Consider the following 27583-nt stretch of genomic DNA (forward strand, 5'->3'; position numbering starts at 1 on the left):
ATTTAAAGAAAGTATTGATAGGTATGTACTTATTGCCATTTTGTAACTGTTTTCTGGTTGTTTTTTAAGTTCTTTTTTCCCCTTCCTTCTTCTTTTGCTCTCTTCCCTTGTGATTTAATGGCTGTCTTTAGTGTTATGTTTGGATTCCTTTCTCTTTTTCTGTGTCTATTATAAATTTTTGGTTTGTGGTTATCGTGAGCTTTATTTATAACAACCTACATATATACTCGATTTTTTAGTTGATGTTCTCTCAAGTTTGAATGCATTCTAACAATCTTGTATGTTTATCTCCCCCTTCCCACATTTAGTAATTTTGACATCATATTTTACATCCTTCTGTGAATCCTTTAACTACTTATTGTGGGTAGAGATGACTTTACTACTTTTGTATTTTAGTCTTTCTAGTAGCTTTATTAGTGGTTGGTCTACTACATTTACTGTATATTTGACTTTACCAATGAGTATTTTTTTCTTTTCATAATTTTCATATTTCCTTTCTGTTCCACATAGAGAAGTCTCTTTAACATTTCTTGTAGAAAGTAGAATGAAGTATCTTACATTTTTTTATACTAAGTTTGTGAATTACCGTATGTATTTTATACTTACATCAGCACATCATAACTTGGATTAACTATATTTCATGGTACTCAATAGCCACACGTGGCTAGTGGCTACCATATTGGACAGCTCAGATATAAGAAATGAAGTTATGGGAATTCCCTGGAGGTCCAGTGGTTAGGACTCCATGCTTTCACTGCCAAGGGCACAGGTTCAATCCCTGGTTGGGGAACTAAGATCCTGCAAGCTGTGTGGTGCGGCCAAAAAAATAAAAGAAAATGAAAGAAAAGTTCTTAAAAAAAAAAGAAATGAAATTATTTTTGTAGAAAGATGTTAAAATCAGCCATCATTTTAAACATGAAAAGCTGTTTCTCATTTATTGTAGGGTTTCCAGCTAGCTAAAATGTAAATCCATATACTGATAATATTCTTTATTTATTCCTATATTAATTGCTTTGGTTATTTGTTATTGCTTTGTTTAGCTGTCCGGAATAGTTTTATTTTATTTTGCTTTGTTTTAGTCTTAGTCTTGTTTTGAATCTAGGAGGAATTCCTGAAAATCCTTAGTCTTGTTTTGAATCTAGGAGGAATTCCTGAAAATTCTACTGTTATTTTGATATTTGTCAGATTTCATGTGCTAATTTTGTTAGTTCTTTTTAGTTTTGATAATTATTCTCCATTTTTTCCTGAATTGTCTACATAGATAAATTGTAGCTGCTGCAATTTAAAACAACATAATTTTGCTTCATCCTTTAAAGTCCCTTCATCCTATTGATTTTCCTGTTATTAGGCTTGCTAGAAATTCCAATATTAAGTTGGATGATAGAGATGATAATAGTATTTTGCCTTTTCCTTTTTTTAATGATTATGTTTCACTATGAATTATCAGGAGTGATTTTTTTTCTCTTCATTTAATTTATTATAACCTTTTTTATTTTTGATTTGAAACTTTCCCATGTTTTCTATTCAAATTTTGCACACTTTTTTCTAGAACTCTCTCACATTGTTCCTCACCTTATCTCTTTGTGCTTCATTCTACCTTATCTCTTTGTGCTTCATTCTGGGTTGACTTTTACATTTGCTAACACTATCTCATGGATGATTTTCTTACATGCTTTTTCTTATTTTTGTTGTAAATTTTCCTGTGAGATGACTAGCTTTATTCATTAGGGACTGGATGTGCCCTTGATTGTGGGCATCTCTATGGGAAAGCTTCCTATTTGTCTCTCTTGGGACCCAAGGTTGTGGAGTAGGTTACCTGCTACTCTATCAACTCAAAAGTAAGAGTAAATTCAAACTCCAAACCATGGCCAAGTACTTATCTTTGGCTTTCTTTATTCTGCGAAGACCCAGATAGGTCATATTCCAGTTGAGGGCACTGGATGGGGTGTTTTCTAATTTTTATTTCACATGATATACATTACTTCGAAACTCATGGCTTTAGTCCTAAAGCTCATTTCCACCTGCTCATTCACATAGGACCCTTGGAATTTTCTCTTTGTGTGTTTTGTGCCTAATCTATCTATATTTTTTCTTTCTTTTCTCTTTCTTTCTTTCTCTCTTCCTCCCTTTCTTCCTTCCTTCCTTCCTTCCCTCCCTTCCTTTTTTCCTCCCTTCCTCTGTCCTTTCCTCCTTCTCTCCCTTCCTCTCTTCTTTTCTATTTTTCTTTAAAGATCAGATCAGTATTATTATTATTATTGATTTCTATTTTTGAATGATAGGATGTATTGAGAAGATTTCTGTCAATGAGAGTTGGGACTTGTGGTTAGAAGTTTCCTTTGTCCAAGGATTTGTGTGCCTATGTGTGTTACCCTAATTTTGCTGGAAAAGAGACATTCTCATCGCACTGGCTACGTGTACCATCCTTGGTCGCCCCGTTGTAGTGTGTGTCATCTGTGCCAAGAGCAAACCAGAAGCACCATGATCAGGCTCTCTGTGATATGAGCACTCTGGCATTTGACAGATTTTCAGAAAGTTTTGGTAAAACACATTATACCCTTCTGTCCTCATGACTTACTCTTGTTTTCATTCATTGCTGCTGTTGGTTAAAGAAGTTAATGTGGCTTGACTGAAGGTAGAGGTGGTCTTTCACTCACACTAAACAGTACTGGTTTTTTTTTTACATTACTTTTTTTTTTTTTTTTACATTAAATTAAATGGGTCAGCCTTTTGCCAAAACCAATCTCACCTGCTTATTATTTTAGAAATTTCTCTCTGTATATAGTGCATGTGAAAGACAGGTTTTCACTAGCCCTCCATGCTGAGATAGAAGTGCCTCTGTTCTTCTGTTCTTTACCAGGACAAGATGAATTTGGGATGCAGTAAAATGGATAGCCACAGATTGCTGAACTGGATCTTCATTGGTGAGAAGGTGAGGGAGAACAATCAGAAATCACTAGATTCCCTTTTGTTAAAACCCTGAAATCTTGAGAATGTTTTTTCTCAAGATTTTTAATGAGGATAGAGAGGGAAAGTTGAGTCTTATCAGAACTTGCAATGGGTTGTCATACATTTATTCATATTTTTTTATATTTTATTATTGAAAGGGAGAATTTGTATTCACTGAAGTATTTCCCTTCTCTGCTTTTATCTCTCTAGAACTATTTCCTCTTATATTTCATGACTCATAAAAACCCTTCTATATTCACTGATCTGGTCATTTATAATTTGATATTTCATGACTCATAAAAACCCTTCTATATTTGCTGATCTGGTCATTTATAATTTGGAAAACTGTTTGACTTTGGGTTTTAATTCTTAAAACTCTCTTAAAAACTTGTTTTCAAACCAGATGTTCTGTAAACTTCCACATTTGACAGTGTCATCCAAGGGTATGCCCAACACTGAGCATTACAGACACTTGAAAAAACATAGATTTGGGAGGGTACTGGACCATTAAGGTCAACCTCAAGTAAGACCATAAAAGCAGAATCAGGCTTGTAAACTTCAGCAATCTCCATTCCACCTCAACTGCAGTAAATCAAAACTGCTTCATTTCGACATGGGTATGACAAACTATTTGAGGTGAAATAGTTTCAATTCACATGGGACATTTTGTTCAAGTTGGCTTTACTGATACTATTAGCATAGAGAAAGACTGAGAAAAAACTATTTTGGAGAGATTTACAACTCTAGAGATAAAGACACTGACTAATATCATTTAAGCTGAAATTCCCAAATAAAATTGCTTTGAAACTAAAACTCAATAGTTTTAAATTTAATTAAAAACAACTTGTCAAGAAATAAAACATATGCATTCCATTCAACTGACAACAATTATTCCTCTGTTCAGTATTTACCGAGTTTTCCTTTCTCCTCCTTCTCAGTTATTCAAATGAATCAAAGCACTTCCTGTGTGAGGGCTTTGAACAAAATGACCTCCTTCACCCCACTCCTGCCCTTGCCCCCAACAGTATCTTGTTAACTAATGCACTACACATCTTTTAACTCTGCTCGAGCTTTACCTCCTCGGCAAACCCACCACATCTTTATACACTCTGCATTCCTTGCTGTTACTACTGAAGATATCCTCCTGCTTTTATCAAAGGGCAAAAGGGCAACCCTCCTACTTAAGCACTAAATTAAACTCCACTTGCTTTCTCAGGAACTTCACTTACATAATTATTTTCTCTCTACATGTATTTTATTATTTTAACATAGAAACATTTCTCATAAAAAACCATAGCTAAACGTCTTATAATGAATTTCTGTAGTGACTGCTTTCTACTTCCTTATATTAATACTTCTCTCCACCAATTTCAACTGGGCTTACTTTCCCTATCAACCCAAGACACTGCTCCTATGAAGATCACAAGTGTCCTCCATGTATCCAAATCTGATTTTCAAATATCTTTTATTACATTACCTCAGCCCCTAGTGTCACTTAAGATAGTTGACCACCTTCTCTTTCTCTTAGTTTCTGTAAGCCCCAATCATCCTGCGTTTTCTCACACCCCTTGCTGCTTCACTTCAGTCTATACCTTCGGCTTTTCTACTTTATTCTATTTCACAACGTCAGAGAATCCTGGGACCTCCATTTAATTTTTTTAATATATGTATATTTTTTAACCTTTCTTTCTAGGGGACTGCATCTTTCCCCTGGCTTCAATCACTACCTATGTATATGCTGATGATTCACAGATCCATAAACCTCACCCTAATCTCTCTGCAAAACTCTAGCCTCCACACAAACAGGCATCTCAGACATGCTTGCTGAAGCAGAACTATTGATTCCCCTCACTCTCCAGCTAAACCTTCTCAAGCTGTTATAGTTTCTGGATTGCGAAGAGCATCCATCCAGTTTCTCAAGTGCAACTGGAAGTCATTTCTGATTTCTGTTTTCCCCTTGTTCCCCACATCCTTTCCATTGTCTAGTCCTGTTGACTTTATTTCCAAAATCACACTTCCCCCTATGTGTATTAACACTCTGGTTCAAAGCACCAGAATTCCTTGTTTTCTAACAGATGTCCATAATTCTGTCCTTGCCCCTCCCTCCTACATTTATCACACAGAAGCCAAAGAGATCTTTTAAAACTGTAAGTGACTTACATCACTCTGACTTAAACACCTCCAATGGCTTCACATCACAATTAGAATAAAAATATAAATAACTCACCCTACTTTAAAAATATGCACATGATCTAGTCCCTGACTACACTACACTTGCTCACCTTCCCAGCCTAAAGGAGAAGTTCTCAACCTCAGCAACATGGGCAGTTTGGCCCAAATAATTCTTTGTGTGGGTTGTTGTCCTGTGCGTGGTAGGAGACCTCTAGCCACCTGATGCCAAGCAACTTCACCCCCAAGTAGGGGTGACCAAAAATGTCTCCAGATGTTGCCAAATGTCCCCTGGGGGGCAAAATTGATCCTGGATGAGAAGCACTTGTCTAAAATGATCGTAAGTCCAGACTGTCCAGATAATCCTGCATGCTTATTGCCTAGTTACTATTACTCATAGCATCTACTTTCACTCTTAAAGTGTCCTGATTAGAAGGACAATTATATGGTCATCTTGGTCTTCATCCTATGTGTCATCATTCTGGCCTTTTATACGTATGTGTATGTTTTATTTTGAACATATCAGGTTTACCCCAGGCTCAGGGTCTTGGATGTTTTCTCTTCATGGAATGCACTTCCCTCAAAGGCTTTTTCCTCTCTTGTTATTCAGATCTCAGTTTAAAGAATACTTCTTTTCTGATCAAATTGAAAATAAAATAGCAATCCAATCATTCTCTACTCAAATACGCATCACTGCCTGTTAAGATTGTGTATATACTTATTACTCTGTTTATTCTGAATCAGTATCTCACCAATCACATAGATAAGAATAGATGCTTTGTCTATCTGCTTAGAACAGTGCTTGGTCCACAACCCTCCTCCCAACAAGGTTCAATTTCTGCGTCTTATATCATTATTGCATTCTGGATGTTTACTTCATGGCATTTTTCACAAATATTAATTACTTACTTACTAGTATAATTATTTATTCTTATAAGTTCCATGAGGACAGGGTCTGTATCCTTCTTTCTCAACTCTAAAAGGGAGAATCTGTAGTCCCTTGTAAAATGCACTGCTTATATATTTTATGCGCACAATCAAATAAATCAGTGAACCACAATTAGTGCACATGTATATAGGGCACAGGTGGGACATCCTTGGGAAAGCACATGATCTGATTGTAAAGTTCAATTTGAATTTTTCGAGATAAGTACACATTTATCCTTGAGAAGAATTTCACATACATTATTTTGTAAAATTTGTCATATGTATGGTTGCCTTCCTTTCTTTTCCCAAATGATTTTATAAACATTGTGAGTCTTGGCTTCATCAGTAATTATAAATAATGGGGAAAATGTATGCTTACTTAATTCCTTATACTGAATTTCCCTTAAAAATGTAACAGGGGCTTCCCTGGTGGCGCAGTGGTTGAGAGTCCGCCTGCTGATGCAGGGGACACGGGTTTGTGCCCCGGTCCGGGAGGATCCCACATGCCGCGGAGCGGCTGGGCCCGTGAGCCATGGCCGCTGAGCCTGCGCGTCCAGAGCCTGTGCTCCGCAACGGGAGAGGCCACAACAGTGAGAGGCCCACGTACCGCAAAAAAAAAAAAAAAAAAAAAATGTAACAGTTTTTCCATTCTCTGACATTACATGTGAAGTAGAGAAAAAGATCAAGTTCGAACTGGTCAGGAAACCACTAACACACTAGTACGCTTCATAGACAGGCTTGTTCCCCTCAGTTGTTTCCACCGAATGATAAGGGGACCTCAGAGTCATTGTGGTACAGTCAGCATTACACTGGCCTCTGAGTGACCCATTTCCACTCACAACTGGTTATTCTTCTCTCAGGTTTACTGAAACTATACTACTTTAATGATAAAAGCAGTTGACAGAGACCTATAAATATAGGTTCAGAAACCTGAACATTTAGATCTTAAAAGGAAAAGATGCAAAGGCCAAAAGAAGAATTGAATTGGGGGACGGAAGGAAGGGTTTGGTATTCTAGAGCAAGAGAAAAAACAGGAAAAGATTTGCCTGCCATTTGAAGATGCTGGTACAGGCATAACTTGTTTTATTGCCCTTCACTTTATTGTGCTTAAGAGATATCATGTTTTTCACAAATTGAAGGTTTGTGGCAACCCTGTATCAAGAACGTCTGTGGGTACCATTTTTCCAACAGCATTTGCTTACTCCATGTCTCTGGATCATGCTGTGGTAAGTTTCACAATATTTCAAACTTTTTCATCACTGTTATATTTCTTATGGTGATCTGGGATCAGTGATCTTTGATGTTACTACTACAACTCACTGAAGGTTCAGAAGATGGTTAGAATTTTTCAGCAGTATTTTTACTTAAGGTATATAGATTATTTTTTTTTCCGAGATAATGCACACTTAGTAGACTAAGTAGAGTGTAAACATAGCTTTGTATGCACAGGGAAGCCAAAAAGTTCATGTGACTTGCTTTATTGTGATATCCCTTTTATTTCAGTGGCCTGAAACTAAACCTGCGATATCTCTGGGGTATACCTGTATAAAGTTATTCATGATTAAGATAAAATAAGGGCTTCCCTGGTGGCGCAGTGGTTGAGAGTCCGCCTGCCGATGCAGCGGACACGAGTTCGTGCCCCGGTCCGGGAAGATCCCACATGCCGCAGAGCGGCTGGGCCCGTGAGCCATGGCCGCTGAGCCTGTGCGTCCGGAGCCTGTGCTCCGCAACGGGAGAGGCCACAACAGTGAGAGGCCCGCATACCGGAAAAAAAAAAAAAAAAAAAAGATAAAATAAAATTAATCAGTGTGTTAAGTATAGTCATATTTTCTTTCAAGGAGAAGCAAGTTTTGTACAAAAGGCTGAACAGACATAAAAAAAGAGCTGTTGAAGTACAGAATGATGGATAAGAGAGCAATTCAGTACAAATGAGTTTTAGGGTCCCAGGCTGACTGGATTATATCCCAGATCCTGAGAGAGAGAACTTTGGACTGAGATCTAATCTACCATCTGCTTTCTTAGAGGATTCACTGCAAGACTGAAAACCATATATTTTCACATTTAGAGAAGAGAAGTGTATAAAGTAAATCCTTAGACTATAAATCAGTGAGCATGCTAAATACAACAAAGTGCAAAAACACATTTATGAGATATTGGTCAGTGCTAACAAGTGGAAGATGTTGGCCTCATTGAGGGGCAACCTGGCTTTATGAAGAACAAGCAAAGTCAAGTTTACTTTCTTCTTTGATTGCAATACTCAACTGGAAGATCAGAGAAATGTGAAATAGATGGGACACCTAGACCCAACATCAGATCCTAAGGACAAGCAGAAAATAAATTATGTATCAAATTTTGCTCTGTGATTGTTTATAAGTAGTTCATTAACAGTAGAATGGTTTTCTCTGTAGATATTTCTCTTGCCTAATCCGTACAAATTTCCTTTGGCTGAAGTAATCCTCTCTCTTCTTTCAGGAATCTCCCCCTGTGGAAGCCAAGGATGTCAGAGCTGTCCTTTCCCTGCCGCTAATACAGCTGTGAGTGAAGCTTATTGCTTAAGCCTCACCTAAAACTATGACCCAGCATCACACCTGCAAAATGGCAACAAATCATATTAATCTCAGAGGCTTCTGGGGCAGAGAGACAGGGATGAAATGAAATTAAGTGTGGAAAAATAAGAGATATTAGGTATCCAGTAAATGGCAGATCCCTTTCCAGGCTGACCATTTTGAGAAGAATATACAAACTGTTATGAGATTACAGAAGAGCACACATAACTCCAGCAATGGTAGATAGAGTTATGACTACAAAAAAAGTATACTAATAACTGCTTGTTTAGGACAAGGGAGGATGGATACATCTGACTATATATTCTGCTTCTGGGCACCACACAAACTGGGACACATGAAAAAGACAGTGGCAGACGGCCAAAAAGCACATGAAAAGATATTCAACATCAGTAATTATTAGAGAAATGCAAATCAAACCCACAATGAGGTATCACCTCACACCTGTCAGAATGGCCATCATCAAAATATCTACAAACAATAAATGCTGGAGAGGGTGTGGAGAAAAAGGAACCCTCCTACACTATTGGTGGGAACGTAAATTGGTACAGTCATTATGGAGAAGAGTGTGGCAGTTCCTTAAAAAACTAAATCTACAACTATCATAAGATCCAGCAATCCCACTTCTGGGCATATATCTGTAGAAAATCATAATTCGAAAAGATACCTGCATCCAAATGTTCACTGCAGCACTATTTACAATAGCCAAGACACGGAAGCAACCTAAATGTCCATCGACAGATGACTGGATAAAGGAGATGTGATACATGTATACAATGGAATATTACTCAGCCATACAAAAGAATGAAATAATGCCATTTACAGCAACACGGATAGACCTAGAGATTATCAAACTAAGTGAAGTAAGTCAGACAGAGAAAGGCAAATACCACATGATATTACTTATATGTGGAATCTAATAAAAATAATACAAATGAACTTATTTACAAAACAAAAACAGACTCACAGATCTCAAAATCAAACCTATGCTTACCAAAGGGGAAATGTGGAGGGAAGTGATAAATTAGGAGATTGGGATTGACATATACACACTACGATATATAAAAAATAGATAACTAATAATGACCTGCTCTATAGCACAGGAAACTCTACTCAATATTCTGTAATTACCTACATGGGAAAAGAATCTGAAAAAGAATGGATTTGCTTTGCTAGACACCAGAAACTAACACAACATTGTAAGTCAACTATACGCCAATACAAATTTTTAAAAATGCATTAAAATAGTAATGTGCACATTAAGAAAAAAGAAAAGGAGCGGCATTCATATTTTTCTTTGCTGATAATGCCTTGAAGAGTGTCCTGAATCATGCTTGTTACGAATGGAATAGGAAGAATAAAATTACCTGAGCTATTCATGAGATAGATCCTTCTGCCCCTGACCATTTCCCAGGTAAACTTCTTTTCTAAGGAACCCAGGGTTCCAACTTGAGATATCATCTGCTTCTTCTCTATCAGCACAAAAAAGATGTCAGTTTCAGCATTCTCTGATGTGCTGACCAACATGAATGTTGAACAGTTCAATTCCAAGATTAGTAATAGCACAGTAGTCTGCAGCTGTACAACTGTTGGCATGTTTCTGCTCATGCACATCACATACTAAATTACTAGTATCACTAACTTCTGATATTATGATCATATAGACCAGTAATGAGTCACCCCCAATAATATAAATTTTTATGTTAAACTAATATATATTTGTTTTAGAAAATGAAACCTCCTTAAAAAGTGTGAAGATGGAGGGATCTTATAAAGCAAAGAGTGCTATCAAACAGTGAGACTGATCTCTGGATGATAAGGTAATTGCCAATTTACTGGGGTTAAGCTTCGTCCTTTGGAAATGTTGCCAAGTCTTCCTCCTGGCTTTTGTCTCTGTCTCTCTCTCTCTTCATCTCCCTTATTTTATTTATTTATTTATTTATTTGCCACCTGTCTTCTTCTGCTTCATTAACTCATGGCCCATCATGGCTACCTTTAAATGTAACATACAGCCCCCAAATCTATATTACTAATAAGTTGTGGGTAGTGAATTAGTTAATGAAACCCAAATAGTCAGAAAATCTGGGGGGATGGGTTTGGGTAACTGAAGGAGAACCTGCCTCCTCCTATGCATTTTAGTTAAGAATATTACACAAATAGGTCAATGGCACAAAACAGGAAGATCAGAAATAGAACCAAATAAATATTTGATATTTAGTTATGCCTTTTATATTTTATTTATTTACACGTATGATATTTAATACATAAATGCCATTTAAGTCACGAACATATATGCTACTGATAATTATATTACTAACAAAATCATCTTGGGAATCTGTGTAATCATCTAGGAAAAAAGAAATCTATATCTTTTTCAAGATTTAAGCATAAAATAATAAAACAATCCAATTTATATGGGAAAACTACTGAATAAAGTTAGTGAGAAAGATCTTTTCGAAGTATTACACAAAACCCAGTAGCCCCAAAAGAAAGTAATTGATTCATTCTATTATACTATGAGAAAGAAAGAAGAGAAAAGAAAAGAAGGAAGGAAGGAAGGAAGGAAGGAAGTATGTTTCCTGCTTGGCACAAACTACTATAACCAAAGACAAAATGTAAATGTTAAAAGAAAAAACAAACGATTTCAACCTCATATCACTCACTGTCAAAGGCCTAAATTCCTTTACATATATACAACTCCTACAAACCATTACAAAAACTGAACAGAAAACTCACCAAGGGATATTAAGAGAGTTCACAGGAAAGGAAAGTAGCTTTTAAACATATGAAAAGACGCTCCATGTCACTCTTCATAAAAGAAATTAGATTAAAAACTACATGACTAGCACCCTTCTAAATTTGAACAAAGATAAAGTAGTTTGATAAAGCAATATGTTGTGTTGAAGAGACTGGAGAAACAGAAGGTTTGGAGAAGGTGTGAGAGTTTAAAATGGTACGACTGGAGGACTGACGATGAGGACAAGCCCAATATCTACAGAGGTACATATTTTGGATTCAGATGTTCCACTTCCAGAAATGTATCCCTCATACTGTTTAAAACAGCATACTGTAAATAAAAAAATAACCTAAATACAAATCCACACAGAAGATGCTATTTGTCATATTATGTTATATGCAATTGATGTAAAAAGAAATAGGCTATTCAATTGTAAAAAGAATGCAAATGTTCTATAGGTACTGAAATAAAATTACCTTGAAGATCCACTGCTAAGTGGAAAAGCAAAATACAGAACAGTGTGTACTATCAGCTGTTACTTATACAAAAAAAGGGGGGATTTTTGGTTCATTTTGCTTTTAGAAATATATTATTTATTTATAATATACTATATTATAAATATAGTATAATAATATATATTACAAATATAATGTATTTATAATAAATACATTATTTTCATTTATAAATATATTATAAAATAACTATAAAGTTTTATAAGACACTAACAACACTGATTGCCTGTGAGAGGAGAAATGGGTGAATGGGGAAAGTCTTATAGAAGACTTTAATCTTAAACCTTTTTATACTGTTTGATTTGAATCCTAGGAATGTATTACTATCCTAAAATTAAATTATGACAAAAATTGTATTTTAAAATATTGTTACTATATTAATTATTCATAACACTTAGCAAAGTCGTAGACATTGAGTTGATACTAAATTTTGAAGTGTATGGACTAAAAAACATATTTAAAAATGAGAAGTAGAAAAACATGTAAACTTGGACAAGCTTCTATTTCACTAATTCAATCAAATACACTTCTACGTCTGATATGATGGAAGCATGTTAGGTACAATACTTGGGATATAGTGGTAACCAAACCCAACACAATCCCTGTTCTCCTATAGAATCTGCATTTTATTTTTCAACAATCTGCTGATTAAATTTCATAATGAAACACACACACAAAAATAAAGAAAAACTAAAATAAAAGTTTAAGAAATTGTCTGAGGATTTTATTTGAAACTATAGTGAAATATATTCAAGAAACAATAGACTTTTACAAAATATGTTCTATATTAGAGCACGCTATTTCTCTCAATTTGTCTTCTTATTTCCACAATAAATCTCCATAGTTTTCTTCCTCTAGATATTGCCTACTTAGTCTTGTTTGTATTGTTCAAAAATAAATGGGGATAGAAATAACTATTTTATCTTGTACTTGTCAGAGTTAAATGATAACCTATACAACATATGTGAGTGTACCTGGCAAAGTTTCTTGCATGAACCAGAATAGGTCCTTAATAAATGTTATTTATATCAGAATTGGCTTACATTATAGAAATGTTTGCGTTTTAAATTCCTCATTGTTCATTCTTAATTGAGGGGAAACATTTCCAGATTATCCACGAAACACTCCGATTGGGTCTGGAAAGTGTTCCTAGACCACTGAGGTGGGCTATGCCCAATATCTGGAAACTTCCCGCAGGCATAATTACAGAGCACTGCTGTGAAGACAAGAAACCAGGAAAAACTGAAAATTTGAAAACCTCCTCATGGTTTAAAACACAGTGGGGAATCAAGTGTTTATCTGCCAGATCAATTCCCGATTAATTTTTACACCACCGAACTTTCTTAAAAGGACTGGTTTTCAAGATTCCAAAGAAAATGGAGACAATGAAGGTACCATCCAGTAAAACTGAACAGTTAACCTCTATTCATAAGGGGAGACTGAAAAGTTAAGAGAGCCAGAAATTTAGAAGATCCAGTGTCTGTTCTCAAAAGTTTATTCTCGTATAAAACAAATCATCAAAAATTCATTATAACTGCTCACAATTTCATCAAGTGCTTGTTGTGTGTTAGGAAGTAGACTATGCACCTTGTACTGTATAGCTTAATACAGCATTCTATCCCAAACTGTATTAATTATGCACGCATCTTTTCACCTATTTTAAGTTGAATTTTTAAGGATACCACTAGCCATGATGGAGAATGCCTTGCCCTTAACTCCTCATGAAAAATCAATCAAGCAAACAATCAAAGGATAGAGAGAGAGATCTATCTAGATAAATAAATAGATAAATAAATTAAAAAGCTCCTATTGCAACAAACATTCTAAAACCAATTTCTGTGTTACTTTGTCCTTGAAACGTCAGTTCCTTGGCTTAAAAATAAAAACACAAACACTTTATTGGTCCCTAAGAGAAAGTACTTGGAAAGCCAAAGGGTATAATCTGCAGATTAGAATTTAAATTCTTAGAAACTCAGTGATTTTGATGGGTTAATTAATTTCTCTGAATCTTAGTTTCCTCAACTATAGAATAACCCCAAGTAAGGGGTGGGTAATAAACGAGGAAGTAGAGATAGTGGCATAGACAATGTCTGCCATACAGTATGTCCTCATTCCATGAAAACATCTCTGTTGGAATTAAAACTATGACTTTAGTATTAAGAGAAAACCCATAACCCTGTGTCTCTGATTACTAACAACAATGTGGTAGATTTTTATACTTTTCTGTCTCATCTTTACAATCCACATTATGAGAGGCTATTTACAATTTGCATGTCCAATTTTTAAAACTAGATAAAAATGAAAGAGTGATGGTAGTACCAAATTAGAAATGAAGATGGTAATAGCTCAAATCATTCCATCTCATGTTAGTTACACAAGAGTGAAATTGCTCTATCATGCTCTCTCAAAATAGCTCTCTCAAGGAAAGGAGGATGGGGGGTGCGCAGCTTGGTACAGCACCACATTGGTCATCTCCCAGCAACAGCATCATATAAAACACTTTCAAAATTAACAAGTAATTCTGCTATTTATCTCCAAAACATAACAGCTTCTGTGCACAGGATGTAAATAAATAGATGCATTTAGGAAAGGCTTACTAACATAGAGGAAAATCATTATTTTTTTTTCTGTATTTCATAGAGGGTAGTGGTAACTCTCTAGTGATGCATGTAATGTTATTAGATGTGATTTAAATTTATCCAAAATGGAGTATGAGGAGGAAGCACAAAGAGCTATGAGCAAGGTAATCTCAGATGCCCTGTACACCCTTGGTTAAAGGCCAATTTAGTCTTGTGGTTACTGTTTCTTTGTTTTTAATCTTCAGATACTCTTGGCGAAACTTTCCACCATTTTTCTTTCAATTCTTCTTATGCTCACTCAAAGTGTACCGCTTGGAAACTTCTAAATAAAAAGGCCACTGGAATACTCACTAAAGGTTATCTCCACATAGATTTTCAGTGAAAATGGCAATACTTTATGGATACTGGAAGAAAGCCACATCAATGTATAAATCGCTGGTGTGGAGGTGCCATCCTCATGCATAAGTAATTAGCCAAATATGACAAATATAGAAATAAACTGCAAAATACTGTGTATATAAAATTAAACTGTACTGAAGGCTGAACGTACTCAGGCTATCAACAGCTTGTGTGAGTAGTAAGAACCCTATTAAGATCCCTCAAATTGGAGAGGGTAGGGGAAGGGCACTGGGGGAGGGGTGGAACCAGAGCACCCATTCTGAACTGAAGCCTCCCAGAGCAGGTAACCCATGGGCTACGCAACTTCCAGCTTACACCAACCACAGGTGTAGGTGCCCTCTAGGCAGGGAAGGAGAGCAGTGCTAGGATTTCCTGTTCAGAGAGGTAGGTGTGGGCAGAGTGGAAGCCTCACGGCAGGATTAAAGACCTAAATGTAAGGACGGATATTATAAAACTCTTAGAGGAAAACATAAGTGGAACACTCTCTGACATAAATCGAAACAATATCTTTTTTGATTCACCTCCTAGAGTAATGAAAACAAAAATTAACAAATAGGACCTAATTAAACTTAAAAGTTTCTGCACAGCAAAGGAAACCATAAACAAAACAAAAACAGTCCACAGAATGGGAGAAAATATTTGCAAACAAAGCAACCAACAAGGGATTAATCTCCAGAATATACAAACAACTCATGCAGCTACATATCCAAAAAACAAACAACCCAATCACAAAATGGGCAGAAGATCTAAATAGACACTTCTCCAAAGAACACGTACAGATGGCCAAAAAGCACATGAAAAGATGTTCAACATCAGTAATTATCAGAGAAATGCAAATCAAAATCACAATGAGGTATCACCTCACACTTGTCAGAATGGCCATCATCAAAAAATCTACAAACAATAAATGCTGGAGAGGGTGTGGAGAAAAAGGAACCCTCCTACACTACTGATGGAAATGTAAATTGGTGCAACCATTATGGAGAATAGTGTGGAAGTTCCTTAAAAACCTAAATATAGAACTACCATATGATCCAGCAATCCCTCTTCTGGGCATATATCTGGAGAAAAATCATAATTCAAAAAGATACCTGCACCCTAATGTTCACTGCAGCATTATTTACAATAGCCAAGACACGGAAGCAAACTAAATGTCCATCAACAGAGGAATGGATAAAGAAGATGTGGTAGGGACTTCCCTGGTGGCACAGTGGTTAAGAATCAGCCTGCCAATGCAGGGAACACGGGTTCGATACCTGGTCCAGGAAGATCCCACATGCCGTGGAGCAGCTAAGCCCGTGCGCCACAACTACTGAGCCTGCACTCTAGAGCCCGTGGGCCACAATTGCTGAGCCTGTCTACCACAACTACTGAATCCCATGCACCTATAGCCTGTGCTCCACAACAAGAGAAGCCACCACAATGAGAAGCCCGTGCACTGAAAGGAAGAGTAGCCCCTGCTCGCCACAACTAGAGAAAGCCCGTGTGCAGCAACGAAGACCCAGTGCCGCCAAAATTAAATTAATTAATTAAAAAAAAAAGATGTGGTACATATATACAATAGAATATTACTGAGCCATACAAAAGAATGAAATAATGCCATGTACAGCAACATGGATGGACCTGGAGATTATCATATTAAGTGAAGTAAGTCAGAGAAAGACAAATACCATATGATATTACTGATATGTGGAATCTAATAAAAATGATACAAATGAACTTATTTACAAAACAGAAACAGACTCACACATCTTGAAATCAGACTTATGGTCACCAAAGTGGAAACGTGGAGGGAAGTGATAAATTAGGAGATAGGGATTAACATATACACACTGCTATATATAAAATAGATAACTAATAAGGACCTACTGTATAGCACAGAGAACTCTACTCAATATTCTGTAATAACCCATATGGGAAAAGAATCTGAAAAGAATGGATATATATATATATATATATATATATATATATATATATATGACTGATTCACCTTGCTGTACACTTGAAACTAATACAACACTGTAAGTCAACTATATTGCAAGAAAAATTAAAAAAAATAACAGAGAACATCACCACAGGACACGCTCACTTACACCGTGGTAAGACTCCCTCACCCACCTGCCTTGGAGACCGCCCTGTTCTGCCAGGGACTGAAGTGGCAGTTGGAAAAATAAAACTAGATAAAACCAGACGGCATTCTCCCTCCTTCATCCCGGCCCACAGTTTTGTAAAGGGACCCATACATAATGTCTCAGCAGATACCTCCAAGTCTAATACAGCAGAGTCTGAAGTGTCACACAGAAAAATAATGATGTTCAAAGGAAGGGGACCAGTAAGAGGAATCATAATGATTATAACTCTACGGGAAAAAGCTACTGTCAACTTTTGAGATTGTCTTTTCATTTTTCACATTTAGACTGCATAACTTACGGGGTTCAAATTCCAGCCCTACCACTTACTTAAAGTGTATCCTTGAGCAAACAGTTTTACTTCTCTTTGTATCAGTTTCTTCATCATTAAAGTGGGGGTTTTTATTGTATATACTTCAAAGGGCCATCTGAGGATTATCTGAAAAATGCTTAGAACCGTGCCTGGCATGTAGATGCATCAAAACGTGCTATTATTATCATTCTTTTAATAAGTATTATTAATAAATATGTATTGTAGAAAATTAGAAAAATAGAGAAAAATGTTGACAAGAAAAATTATGTGTAATCTCACCACATTTTGCAATGCATGGCTTACAAATTATTTTTTAAAGGACATATATTAAATGTAAACATACATATTTTCCAAATTTGGGTGACTATATATTCCACATAAAAATTACAAAACAGGTGGAATGCTATGACCTAAAATAATTATTAGTGGTAAACTCTGAGTGATGTGATGAGAAATTTTTTTTCTTGTAAATATATTAATCTTCCTACTGTTCTAGAAATGGTGTGCATTAACATGTTTAATTGGTAAAAGTTAGGTTAGCAATCAAATATCTAAAAACAGCATAGATCTGATAGAATTGATGGACTTTGTAAGATTCAAAGAGGCATGATCAAAAGCTGATAATTCTGGTACTCTTCTTTCAAGGCCAGAAAAAGGGTATTAAGAATTGCAAATTTTACATATTAATACATTCTACTAACAATGCTTTTATGGCTACTGGAGGGCAGAGTAATGTAGGGGACTTAAGTATTCTGAGTAGATTTCAGTCTGGAAAGACATCCCCTCGCATCAGTAAGGATTAATGGGCCAAGAGCAAGTGGTTATTAGTTTATGCTTTGTGCCCTTAAGAACCTTCTGTTTCTCCACCTAACTTATTAATGGAAATTTCCTACCCAGGACCATGTAGCCCACCTCCATAGAGAATCACTCACACTTCAGTACAAATGATACTTGTAAAGTTGGGCAGTGTGCAGCCTGTGCAACAGTACACAGCCACAGCACCTCATGTGAAAAACTCACTGCCATGCTCCTGCCTAGATAAGCCTTTCCTTCCACTTCATGTGAATTTTTATTGTCCCCCATTTTGATGATAGTTTCTTAAACTGTCTGGTCTTTTACGTGTATTATTTGTACTTGTTTGTACAATTTTTTCTTGCCTCTGTGCAACTGAAGATATTTGAGGTCAGATAATATGTCTCATGCAGCAACACCATGTAGTTTTAAAGGCAATAATAACAGTTAAGATCAAAAATAATGATAATACTAGATAACTTTTATTGAGTTTTCACCACGTGTCAAGCACAAACTACTCTGAACAGATTTTACTTAATCCAACAATAGCTGTCTGCAATAGAGACAATTAATATTTGATTTTATAAAGAAGAAAACCAGGACCCATCAAGGTTAAGCAACCTGTCCCATGTCAAACTATTAGTAAGAGTTGAATGAGTGAATGAAAAAAAACACTTTAATGTCTTACAGACAGCACATTCTTTGGAGCCTATAATTCAATTTAAATAAATGCAGTTTTCCAGACTATAAGTTTATTGATGGTAGGACCCTTAATTACTACTGTTTGAATCCACAGCATGGTGTACTTTATATGTGCTTAATTACTTAGGGGCTAAGTGAATGAATGAATAAAAAGATTATTTCAGCTGTGCATTTGACCCTACTTTTGAATGGCTTGCAGGGACAGCCTGCTCGGTACTAAGGGCTGTTTTCTTCTTTTAACCAGGGTGCCTGGAGGATTCTTCTACAGATAAAGAAACTGAGGCTCAATTGCACTGTGATTCACCCAAGGCTACACTGCTAAGAGCAAGTGGTCACAGGATTAGAATCAAGATCTTTTAACTCCTGATTCAGAGGACCTTTTCTTATACCCTTCCATCTAGTAGTTGTCACACTGCACACTTTTCCATATACTACATGAAATCGGGAAAGGCAAAAGGGTGGAACATGGGTCTCTTTGGGAAACTCCCCACTGATACCCTTCAAGGAAACCTCTGCAACTGCTTAGCCAACTCCTGCTTGGGCTCCCAGGCCCCACATTGGCTCTTGGAGGCTCTCCCAAGTTTCCCTCTCCCTCACTGTGCCATGCATGGCAAAGCACCACCACTCTGCCCTGGGCTGACTTGTTTGGGCACTGGGTAAGTGATGGCCCAATCTGTTTCCTGGTACACAGGGAAGGAGACCAATAGTGCTCAGACCTGATGAGTTAGTTGTCCCTGCAAACCATTCTGAAGAGGGCTCTGTGAACTGGTTCACTGCCTGGTGCTCCCTCTGTGGCTAGAACCACACGTCACAGCAAATTTACTTTTTGGATCTGCAAAGTGATTATTCCTGAGAAGCTGGGGTACACAAGCCCAGTTTGGAGTGATGGAGAGTCTAAAAACTCCTATCATATTTTTTGCTAGTCTTCATCAGAATCGTATCCTGACAGGCTGCTGGCATCTTACAGGGCACTCTGAGAGCACAGCCTGATTTCTAAGATCCAAAGAAACCAAAGTATGAATGTAAGACAGTACTGTTAAAGTTACCAGGTTAAAACCAAGATGGAGTCACTCATGCTAAGTCTCACATCAGCAAACAAAAACTTAACTAAGTTTCTATGCTTGGCTCTCCCAGAAAAGAAAGGCTTAGCTTAACCAACCAGTGCTTGCCTGCTCAGCACGAGTTACCTGAGTTTCCTTTGCTCCATATAAGTGGTGTAACCTTGCTTTAACCAATAAGCAAACACCCAGTTTAACTTCCTTGTTCTTGGTCACTTTGGTCTTTAAGAATCTCTCATCTTATACAGTTCTTCAGAGCTCCTTTCTATCTGCTAGATTGGATGCTGCCTGATTCATGAATTGCTGAATAAAAGTCTACTAGATCAGTAAACTGTCTGTGGAAATTTTTCTTTTAATGGTTTATATAGACTAGAGATAGAAGTTAGCCTCCATCCTCCCATGCGGAAGAGCAGATGACACTGAGAGTTTAAGCTGTATAAGCCCCGGGCCAAACTTGGGGCTTGCAGACTTATCAGCTCCCTCCAGCCCTGAGGATACTGGGTATTAGATGCTGATGTGGACAGGAAGGCACAGTGAGGACCGGAAATGGTTACCACTGGCTGTGTGTCGGGAAAAGGACCCGCACTGCAGATGGGTGTCTTTTCCACCCTGTACCATTCTTTGATTCTCCTCTTAATCCATTCTCTGGAGCTGCTCTCAGGCTTTCCTTGGCCAAGGATGAGATCAGGATCTTACTGATAACTCAGGTTGGCATGTGCACTGAAGCGGGGAGACCCAGGACAATATCTGCCTGAAACCTTGGCCAGTTCATGGTTCTTCAGTTCCATCTAGCTCTGCCTTAAGGCTAGAGGTGGTACCTGACTTGGGTGGGTACTGGAGATAAGAGAAAACAGGAGTCTACAGGTCGATCCTGTATTTGTGAGGAAAATGGATTTGTTCCAAAGCGATTACATTAGAAATCATCAAGAAGATGATGGCGCTTCCTGGAAGTTCACAGTGGCTATCCATGTGTTGGCAGCAGTAGGAAGCAGGGTACAGGGATAAGCTCTTCAGGAATTCTAGATCAGCTGGTCCTGGCTCCTCCACAGAAGGTCACGTCCTCTGGATCTTGATGAAAGTCTGCTCCTCTCACTGTCTTTCTTCTGAAGCCCTGCTTATTCATCCTTGTGATGGCAATGTGGCTTCCGTACCCTGGGTCCACATGAGGTTTTGAGTAATCTGACAGTGCATTATGCTTTTCCGAAAACTGACATCAACAGATTGTATAAGTTTGATTCTTATGTGCATACAAGTCTTCCTGAGTAGAGCTGACTACAGGTTCAGCTTGTGAGTTTTTGGAATAACAGGTCTGAAGACCCAGCCTGGGGCCACAGTGCAAACACTGGTCCTACCAGCCATTGAGTTTCTCACAGTGACATCCTGGCTTTGCTTCCCTAAATGCATGTAACTTGAGGTTATTATTATTATTATAATTATAATAAATTAATTGACAAAGGTACACATTTCTGATCAACTCTGCATCGCCTGGGGGAGAATAAAACAGCAGAGACTTCTACCCACTGTTCCTTAGGATTTCACTAAATAGAACATACAATCAGAAAATGGGGATAGAAGAAGGGAGAGGAGAGGAGGAAAAGCAGAGGGAGGGTGTTGGAGGGATGCTTATTTCCAGAGCAGAGTCATTCCAAGATACCATGAGCAGCAAATTGAACGATCCTTCAGCAAGAATTCTGACAAGGAAATTTCATTAGGGATTTACATCTCTATGGAAGCTCAAGTTGCTGCATTAAGATATGAAAATGGTGCAAATATTGCTCCTTAGAATAATGTTTGCTGCAGGTCACTGAGTTTCAGCCAGTCAAATTTAGAGTGATAAATATATTGAAAATAACTAGAGGAAGGAGGGGCCTAGGAAAGGAAGGAAAGAGCCCTGCAGTCGGGAGCTCAGGTCCCAAAGTCATGTGGATTGGAAGTCAGACTCCAGCATTAACTAGCTGTGGGACCTTGAGCAAGTTGATTTAATATCTCCGAGGCCTAATTTCTTCATCTACAAAATGTGGTCATTTGCCAGTAACTCTGCTGGACTTTGACTGTGAGGGTTTAATGAGATAATCCAAGTAAAGTCTTTTGGCCCAGTGCCTAACACATGTAAACTCTGAACACATATTAGTATGATTACAATGAATGAGCAAGGAAGTAGGCTAACGTTTACCTGGAACTGACCTCCTGTCAATCATGGTGACAGATGCCTATAGGTATTATTATTGGCAGTATACAGATAACAAGCCTGAGGCTCAGGGGCTTAATAAATCTGCCAAGATCACAAAGGAATAAATGTTTCCGCCAGAAACAGGCCCATGCTTATGTGTTTACATGTTTTTCTCCCTCACTAGCCTTGGGGGCCTTAGAGCTTAAATCCTGTTTGTACACTTCTGTACTGAGAGAATCTGACCAATTATAGATGGCCCTTGGTGGGTGCTCAGAAAATATTTGGGGAAGGAATCAATGATTGCATAAGTAAATAGATGCGTGCATAGATGAATGGGAAATAAATGCTTTTCCCATTTAAACTGTGTCACAGGGACTCATCCATAGGTTTCTCGATGTTTTGTTTTGTTTTGTTTCGTTCAATTTCAAGGTATATGGTCAGGACACACAAGACGGCTGTTTTCTGGACATCCCCTGCTCGACTAGACTAGTGTCTGCTTCACCTACACCCTACTCACCTGACTGACGTTCTTACATACTTGCCCCAGGCTCCAGTTAATGACTGTCCTAGCTTTAGATCAGAACATCTCCACTCTGATAGCTTATCAAAGGGGCAGTGAGAAGCAGGCTGTCCCTCTGCTGGTTTCCCTGGTAACCAATGAGCCGACCTGATGTTAATTCCCCCTATAACTGGTGGCCCTGCCCCCAACCCCAGCAAAGCCCGCACCGTGTTCTGCCCGCCATCTGCCACAGATGGTGAGGTCCCGCTCCAGGACCTTGCTTCAGACATGTAAGCGTCCTCATCCATTAAGCCACTGCTGGCTCTTGCTGACTCTGGGCTCGCTCTTTGGTGTTGAAGCTGGGCAAGCACAGGGCTTGCAGGCCTGTGTCGTGCGGCCCAACACAAGGCATCCTGGCATTTTGATTCACATAATGATATGTCATTTTACAGAAAACAGGATAAAAAGGAAAATTTTTCATATACTTCTATAACCCCAATACTTAAAGTTCCCTTTTAGCATTTTAGTGTTTGTTTTTTTCCACCTTTGGACCAAAGAAAGTTCTTATTGCAATCTTACATGAAAATAATTTTCTAATTTGCTGTTTCACTTAGTAGGACTATTTCATACAGCTCTTATTTTAATAATTTACTGGAACGTGATCGATGTGCCATATAATGTTCTACTTAAACATAATCTTGTTTTTCAGAATGTATCTATTTTTCACCACTGTAAGTATTGTTGAACTAAATATTTTCGTGTATGTGAGACCAAGGTTTTCAGGGTTGGTGACTCTGATCATGGGATCATTATTCTTTGAGAAGCACACAGTCCTTATAGTGGCCTCATTCTCAGCTTTTGCAGTGATGGACTATCATATTCAACTGAATGGCAAAGGTGTGATTAGACTGTGTAAAGAAAGATTATTTTACCCATTCTGTACCATATGCAAGCCCTGTCCCAGTACCCGTACTGGACAGATATTCCACAGCTATATAGGAAAAGAGAGAGAAAGGAAGGAAGGAAGGGAGGGAGGGAGGGGAAGGGAGGAAGCATAAAGGGATGCAAGAAAATAATAAAGAGAAGAAAAGGAAAGGGGACAGTAAAAGGGAAGGAAAGAGGAAGGGAAGAAAAAAAAAAAACAAAGAGGGAAGCTAAGTATAATACATCAAAGTGAATAAAAAGAGAAAGAAAGAAATCAGCAAACCCACTCTTCTTTGTAAGATTTCTAGTATTCCAAATTATACGTCTCTAGCCACAACCGTACCTTTTAGACATCAGCTTAGCAAGTGGCAAAAATCACAAGATAGGAAAGATTCAACACATTCTAGTAACTGCCCCCTACCTGGGAAACTCCTATAGACCAGAGCCTCACATTTCAGAGAACACAGATCATGGCTAGCTTGGTTGCTGGCTTTTAGGCAACAACCACCTTTCTCTAGGAGAGCTAAATTTGCAAAAACAAGAGGAGTGAACGCTGTACAGTGGCAGTTTGCCCTGACAAGATAAAACACAAGCAAACTGAATTAAACAAAAATTTCCTTTTTAAAAAATATTGCATTTACCCGAGGAAACATACCTAAAAATTCAAGGGGGAAATGGAAATATGCATTTTGAAAAGGTGTTGAAGGATGGCTAAACATGGTCGTTATGCAGCGATGTACATATTCACAGACAGGGCGACCTCTGGCTGCTGTCGATGCATGATAAAGTTTATGCTATGCATGTTTGGTATTCAGAGAACCAAAATATTGCCTTTACGATTTGGAAATGTCTGTCATTATCTTCACTGAACTCAACTTCTGATTCAATAAAAGTCCCCTTTTCCTTAGTGGCAATTCAATTGTAGCAGTCATTGAAAGAGCTGATTATTTACAGATAAAGTAAAAATTTCACATTTGACCAGAATTGGGCATATTCATATAGAACGTTACTTTTTACTCTGTATAGAGACAGAAACTAATGAGTGGCAATATCTTGTAGTGGCAAATTGTCTTCTTTCATGAATGGAAAACCAAATAATTTGTCATTGGTACAGTAATCGCTGATACTCGAAGAGTGTTGCTAAAAATGAGGTTTTCACAGTTGGTTTGAAAACTTCTTATATAATTTTTATGTGTATTTCCTTACTTTAGGAAGGTAAAGGTTAATAGGTTTAATATTTTCACAAATTACCAACCAGTGGGTAAGAAGCAATATGATACTATAGTTCTCATAATACTCTTTTGGATAAAAAATAAGGTCTTTTATGTTTCTATATTCTTGCTTTCATAATGGAGTGATAGTGGGGGAGTCTGAAAGCTAAGGGAGCAGGACTTGCTGCAGTTCCCAGCAGAGGGCTGTGGTAGCGATGAATCTGGAAATCAGACCCCATCCCTGGAGAAGACCTACACCTGGACAGAGACAGTGCTGAACAAACTTTGAATGTGAGTGTCTGTCCCGAGCTCCCACCCTTGGCAGCACTCAGAGACACAAAACTGAGATACAGCCGTGAGTTAGCAACTGTGGCTCAGAGTTTTATATTGTGTTAGAGACAGAAGAAAAACGCTTGACCTACTTGGATCCGATAAGATGGAATCAGTTTTCGGCAGAAATTGATCACAACGGACTCCTTGGTAGCCTTCTTTGCACCTGAGAAAAGGGGTAAACGACAAACATATGCATGTGTTTGTGAATGGTTCAAGATTTCAACAAGCAAAGTAGCCACCAATTATATCACCGTGAGAACAGTACATTCATGCTTTTGTGTGGCTTGGTTCAGTCTGTTTCTAACATTGATAGTAGGTGAATTTTAGTCGTGTCTGTGTAAAAAAACAGCACCACTTTGCTTTTATAGTTTTATAGGTAATATCTAATGAGCAGACTTAGTAACAATTTAAGATGCCCCTCATGGCAGTATGAATAATGGTTACCCTCATAATTCTGCAGGATTCTTTACGCAACACACTGGTCTCTAAAAGACTGCAAATATCCCTTCAGAAAGCATCATATTGCAAGTGTTATTTTCCTAACCAAAAATCATTTTCTAACGTGATTGATCAAATATTATCAGTAGATCTGGGCTGTTTATTTTCCTTGTGTTTTACTAGTTTGTTCATTTGCTAATTTTACCTTTTTTTTTTTTTTTTTTTTAACTTAGCAATTCTTCCAGTCAGTGCCACCTAACTGCTGGGTCAGAAATAGCAGCATTTATTTCAGATCTGGCAAGATCTGAAAGGCATCTATCTCTATGTGCAAGGCCTCTGTGCATTTTCTTTAAACTCACATTTTTCTCTCCTCATTTTTCTCTTTTATATTCAGCAAACAGGTGCAAAGTGCGTACTTTCTGCGAGGCATTGTACAAGGCAACTTTCCTAAGGTGGGTGCAATTTGGAGGCAGGGAATTTGCCTGAAAGCCCCTGCAATGGGGCATATCGCTTCAGCCCTGCCAGTCCACAGTCTTCTCACAGCTCGCTCAATCAAGGCTGCTTGGCCGCCTCGGACAGCCTCAGCCCATGAGCTGGCAGTTCAAGGAACAAAATACAGCTGAGGCTCCTCACGCCTGCCTCTGAGCAGTCTCTGTAAGCAGGGAGGTGGCATTTAGTATATCTGCTTGAAGCTTAATCTCTCATGCTCAAGTTAAGCAGGAACACATCCATTGTTGCTTGTGGGATGAATCTGTCCTACTTACTGAGGAGGAAATTGTGCTGCTGGCGAAAAAATCAGATTTAAAAAACAATCCTCTGGTTGTTAGAAATCGACAAAATCAACAAAAGAATTCAAAGAGATCATTCTGTCAGAGATGGGAGCCGTGGATTCTTTCTTCAGAATATGCTTTGTTTTCTGAGTGTAATAAACACTTTATTAGATAAAGTCTATTGCAACTGGAGCAGTCACAGTGAAAGGCACGTAGGTAATTTTTCTACCTTTCATTGTGAACTGAACTGGAATGCAGGTAATGGGGCAGGTTCTCTTTAGAACCTTTTTAAGCCTGGAACGCTGGAGTGTATTTGGCAATTTTCCCTATAGATTGAGAACAAAGACTTCTGACATATGGACACCCCAAATACCCAACAGGCTATTGAGAGAACTTGCTTAAGCAGACACATTTTTTCAGAACCTTTTTAAAAATTCATTTATTGCACTTGAAATAAAGCAGGCCTATCACTGGTTCGATAATGGTACAAAGTCAGAAAATACTTAAGACTGAAGCACATTTGTGATGAAGAAATAAATTCCTGTTCTCTGAAAGCTGCCCTAACATTGTTAGTTGGCCTTTATTCAAAATTACCTGAACCACAGTGTTTGGGTTTTCATTTTCTTGTAATGATGACTTAGGTGTTGGGTGGGTGCTGTAACATACATTTATTTACTCCCGAGGTTTTTATTTCCAACATATGTGGGGGATTTTAAGCACACTTCAGTCTTTGTATCTTCATTTAATACGAAAGTGGTATCCTAGGGAGATAGCTGCTTTTAAGGGGAAGTGCTTTTGTTTTGCTTTGCTTTTTAAGGGTTTTTTATCACTTAAAATGCATTATTCCGTTTGTGTGTGGAGAAGAAAATAAGGGAAGATGTTTGAAATTTTTCTAGTCTTCAACTGATTTTCCATGACTTTGAGCCCACTCTGAAGTGTTCAAGCCTCATCTGCACAGTGTAGTGTGTTCCTTCATACTGCCCTCACACCTGTGTGCTGGTATGAAGATAAAAAAGTGTGATGATGCTGGAGCAGCCTGGCCCAGGCTAGGAAACCTGCCGAGGGCTGTGACTGGCTATGCAGCAAAGCCCTGCTCCTTTGTTAAGGTGGCCGCGTCCCTGCTAATTGGTGCTGGATTTTCAGAATGACAAATTAAAATTAAAAATCACACGTCACCTTGATAAGTTCAAATCCATAGCGAATTTGAAGACAAAATGTGGCCAGCAGGTAAAGCCAATGAGGTGGATTGAATTTATGACACTGTTAAGGACATAAAGCAAAAGAAAAAAATGTCTAAGATGCACTTCTGTTGAACAGATTGGGTTTGGCAGACCTTCTGACAGTGTGATAAACAGCACATCTTTTGAGAAATATCATTGCATGTTTGTTTTGGTTTTTGTTAGTTGTGGGG

At 37.8% G+C, this 27583-nt stretch overlaps 1 protein-coding gene across 4 annotated transcripts in view; it reads right to left on the reverse strand.

Moving 5' to 3' along the window:
• NRG3 (neuregulin 3) overlaps nucleotides 1-27583 on the reverse strand; it is a 1054732-nt gene that overhangs the window by 211122 nt on the left and 816027 nt on the right. For all 4 annotated transcript variants that reach the window (XM_065894048.1, XM_065894051.1, XM_065894050.1 and 1 more), the window contains exon 3: nucleotides 25054-25127. In XM_065894048.1, the coding sequence (XP_065750120.1) occupies nucleotides 25054-25127 (74 nt within the window). The remainder of the gene's footprint in view (nucleotides 1-25053; nucleotides 25128-27583) is intronic.

Source organism: Phocoena phocoena, chromosome 16 (genome assembly GCF_963924675.1).
Source record: "Phocoena phocoena chromosome 16, mPhoPho1.1, whole genome shotgun sequence".
In the NCBI taxonomy this organism is placed as follows: domain Eukaryota; kingdom Metazoa; phylum Chordata; class Mammalia; order Artiodactyla; family Phocoenidae; genus Phocoena; species Phocoena phocoena.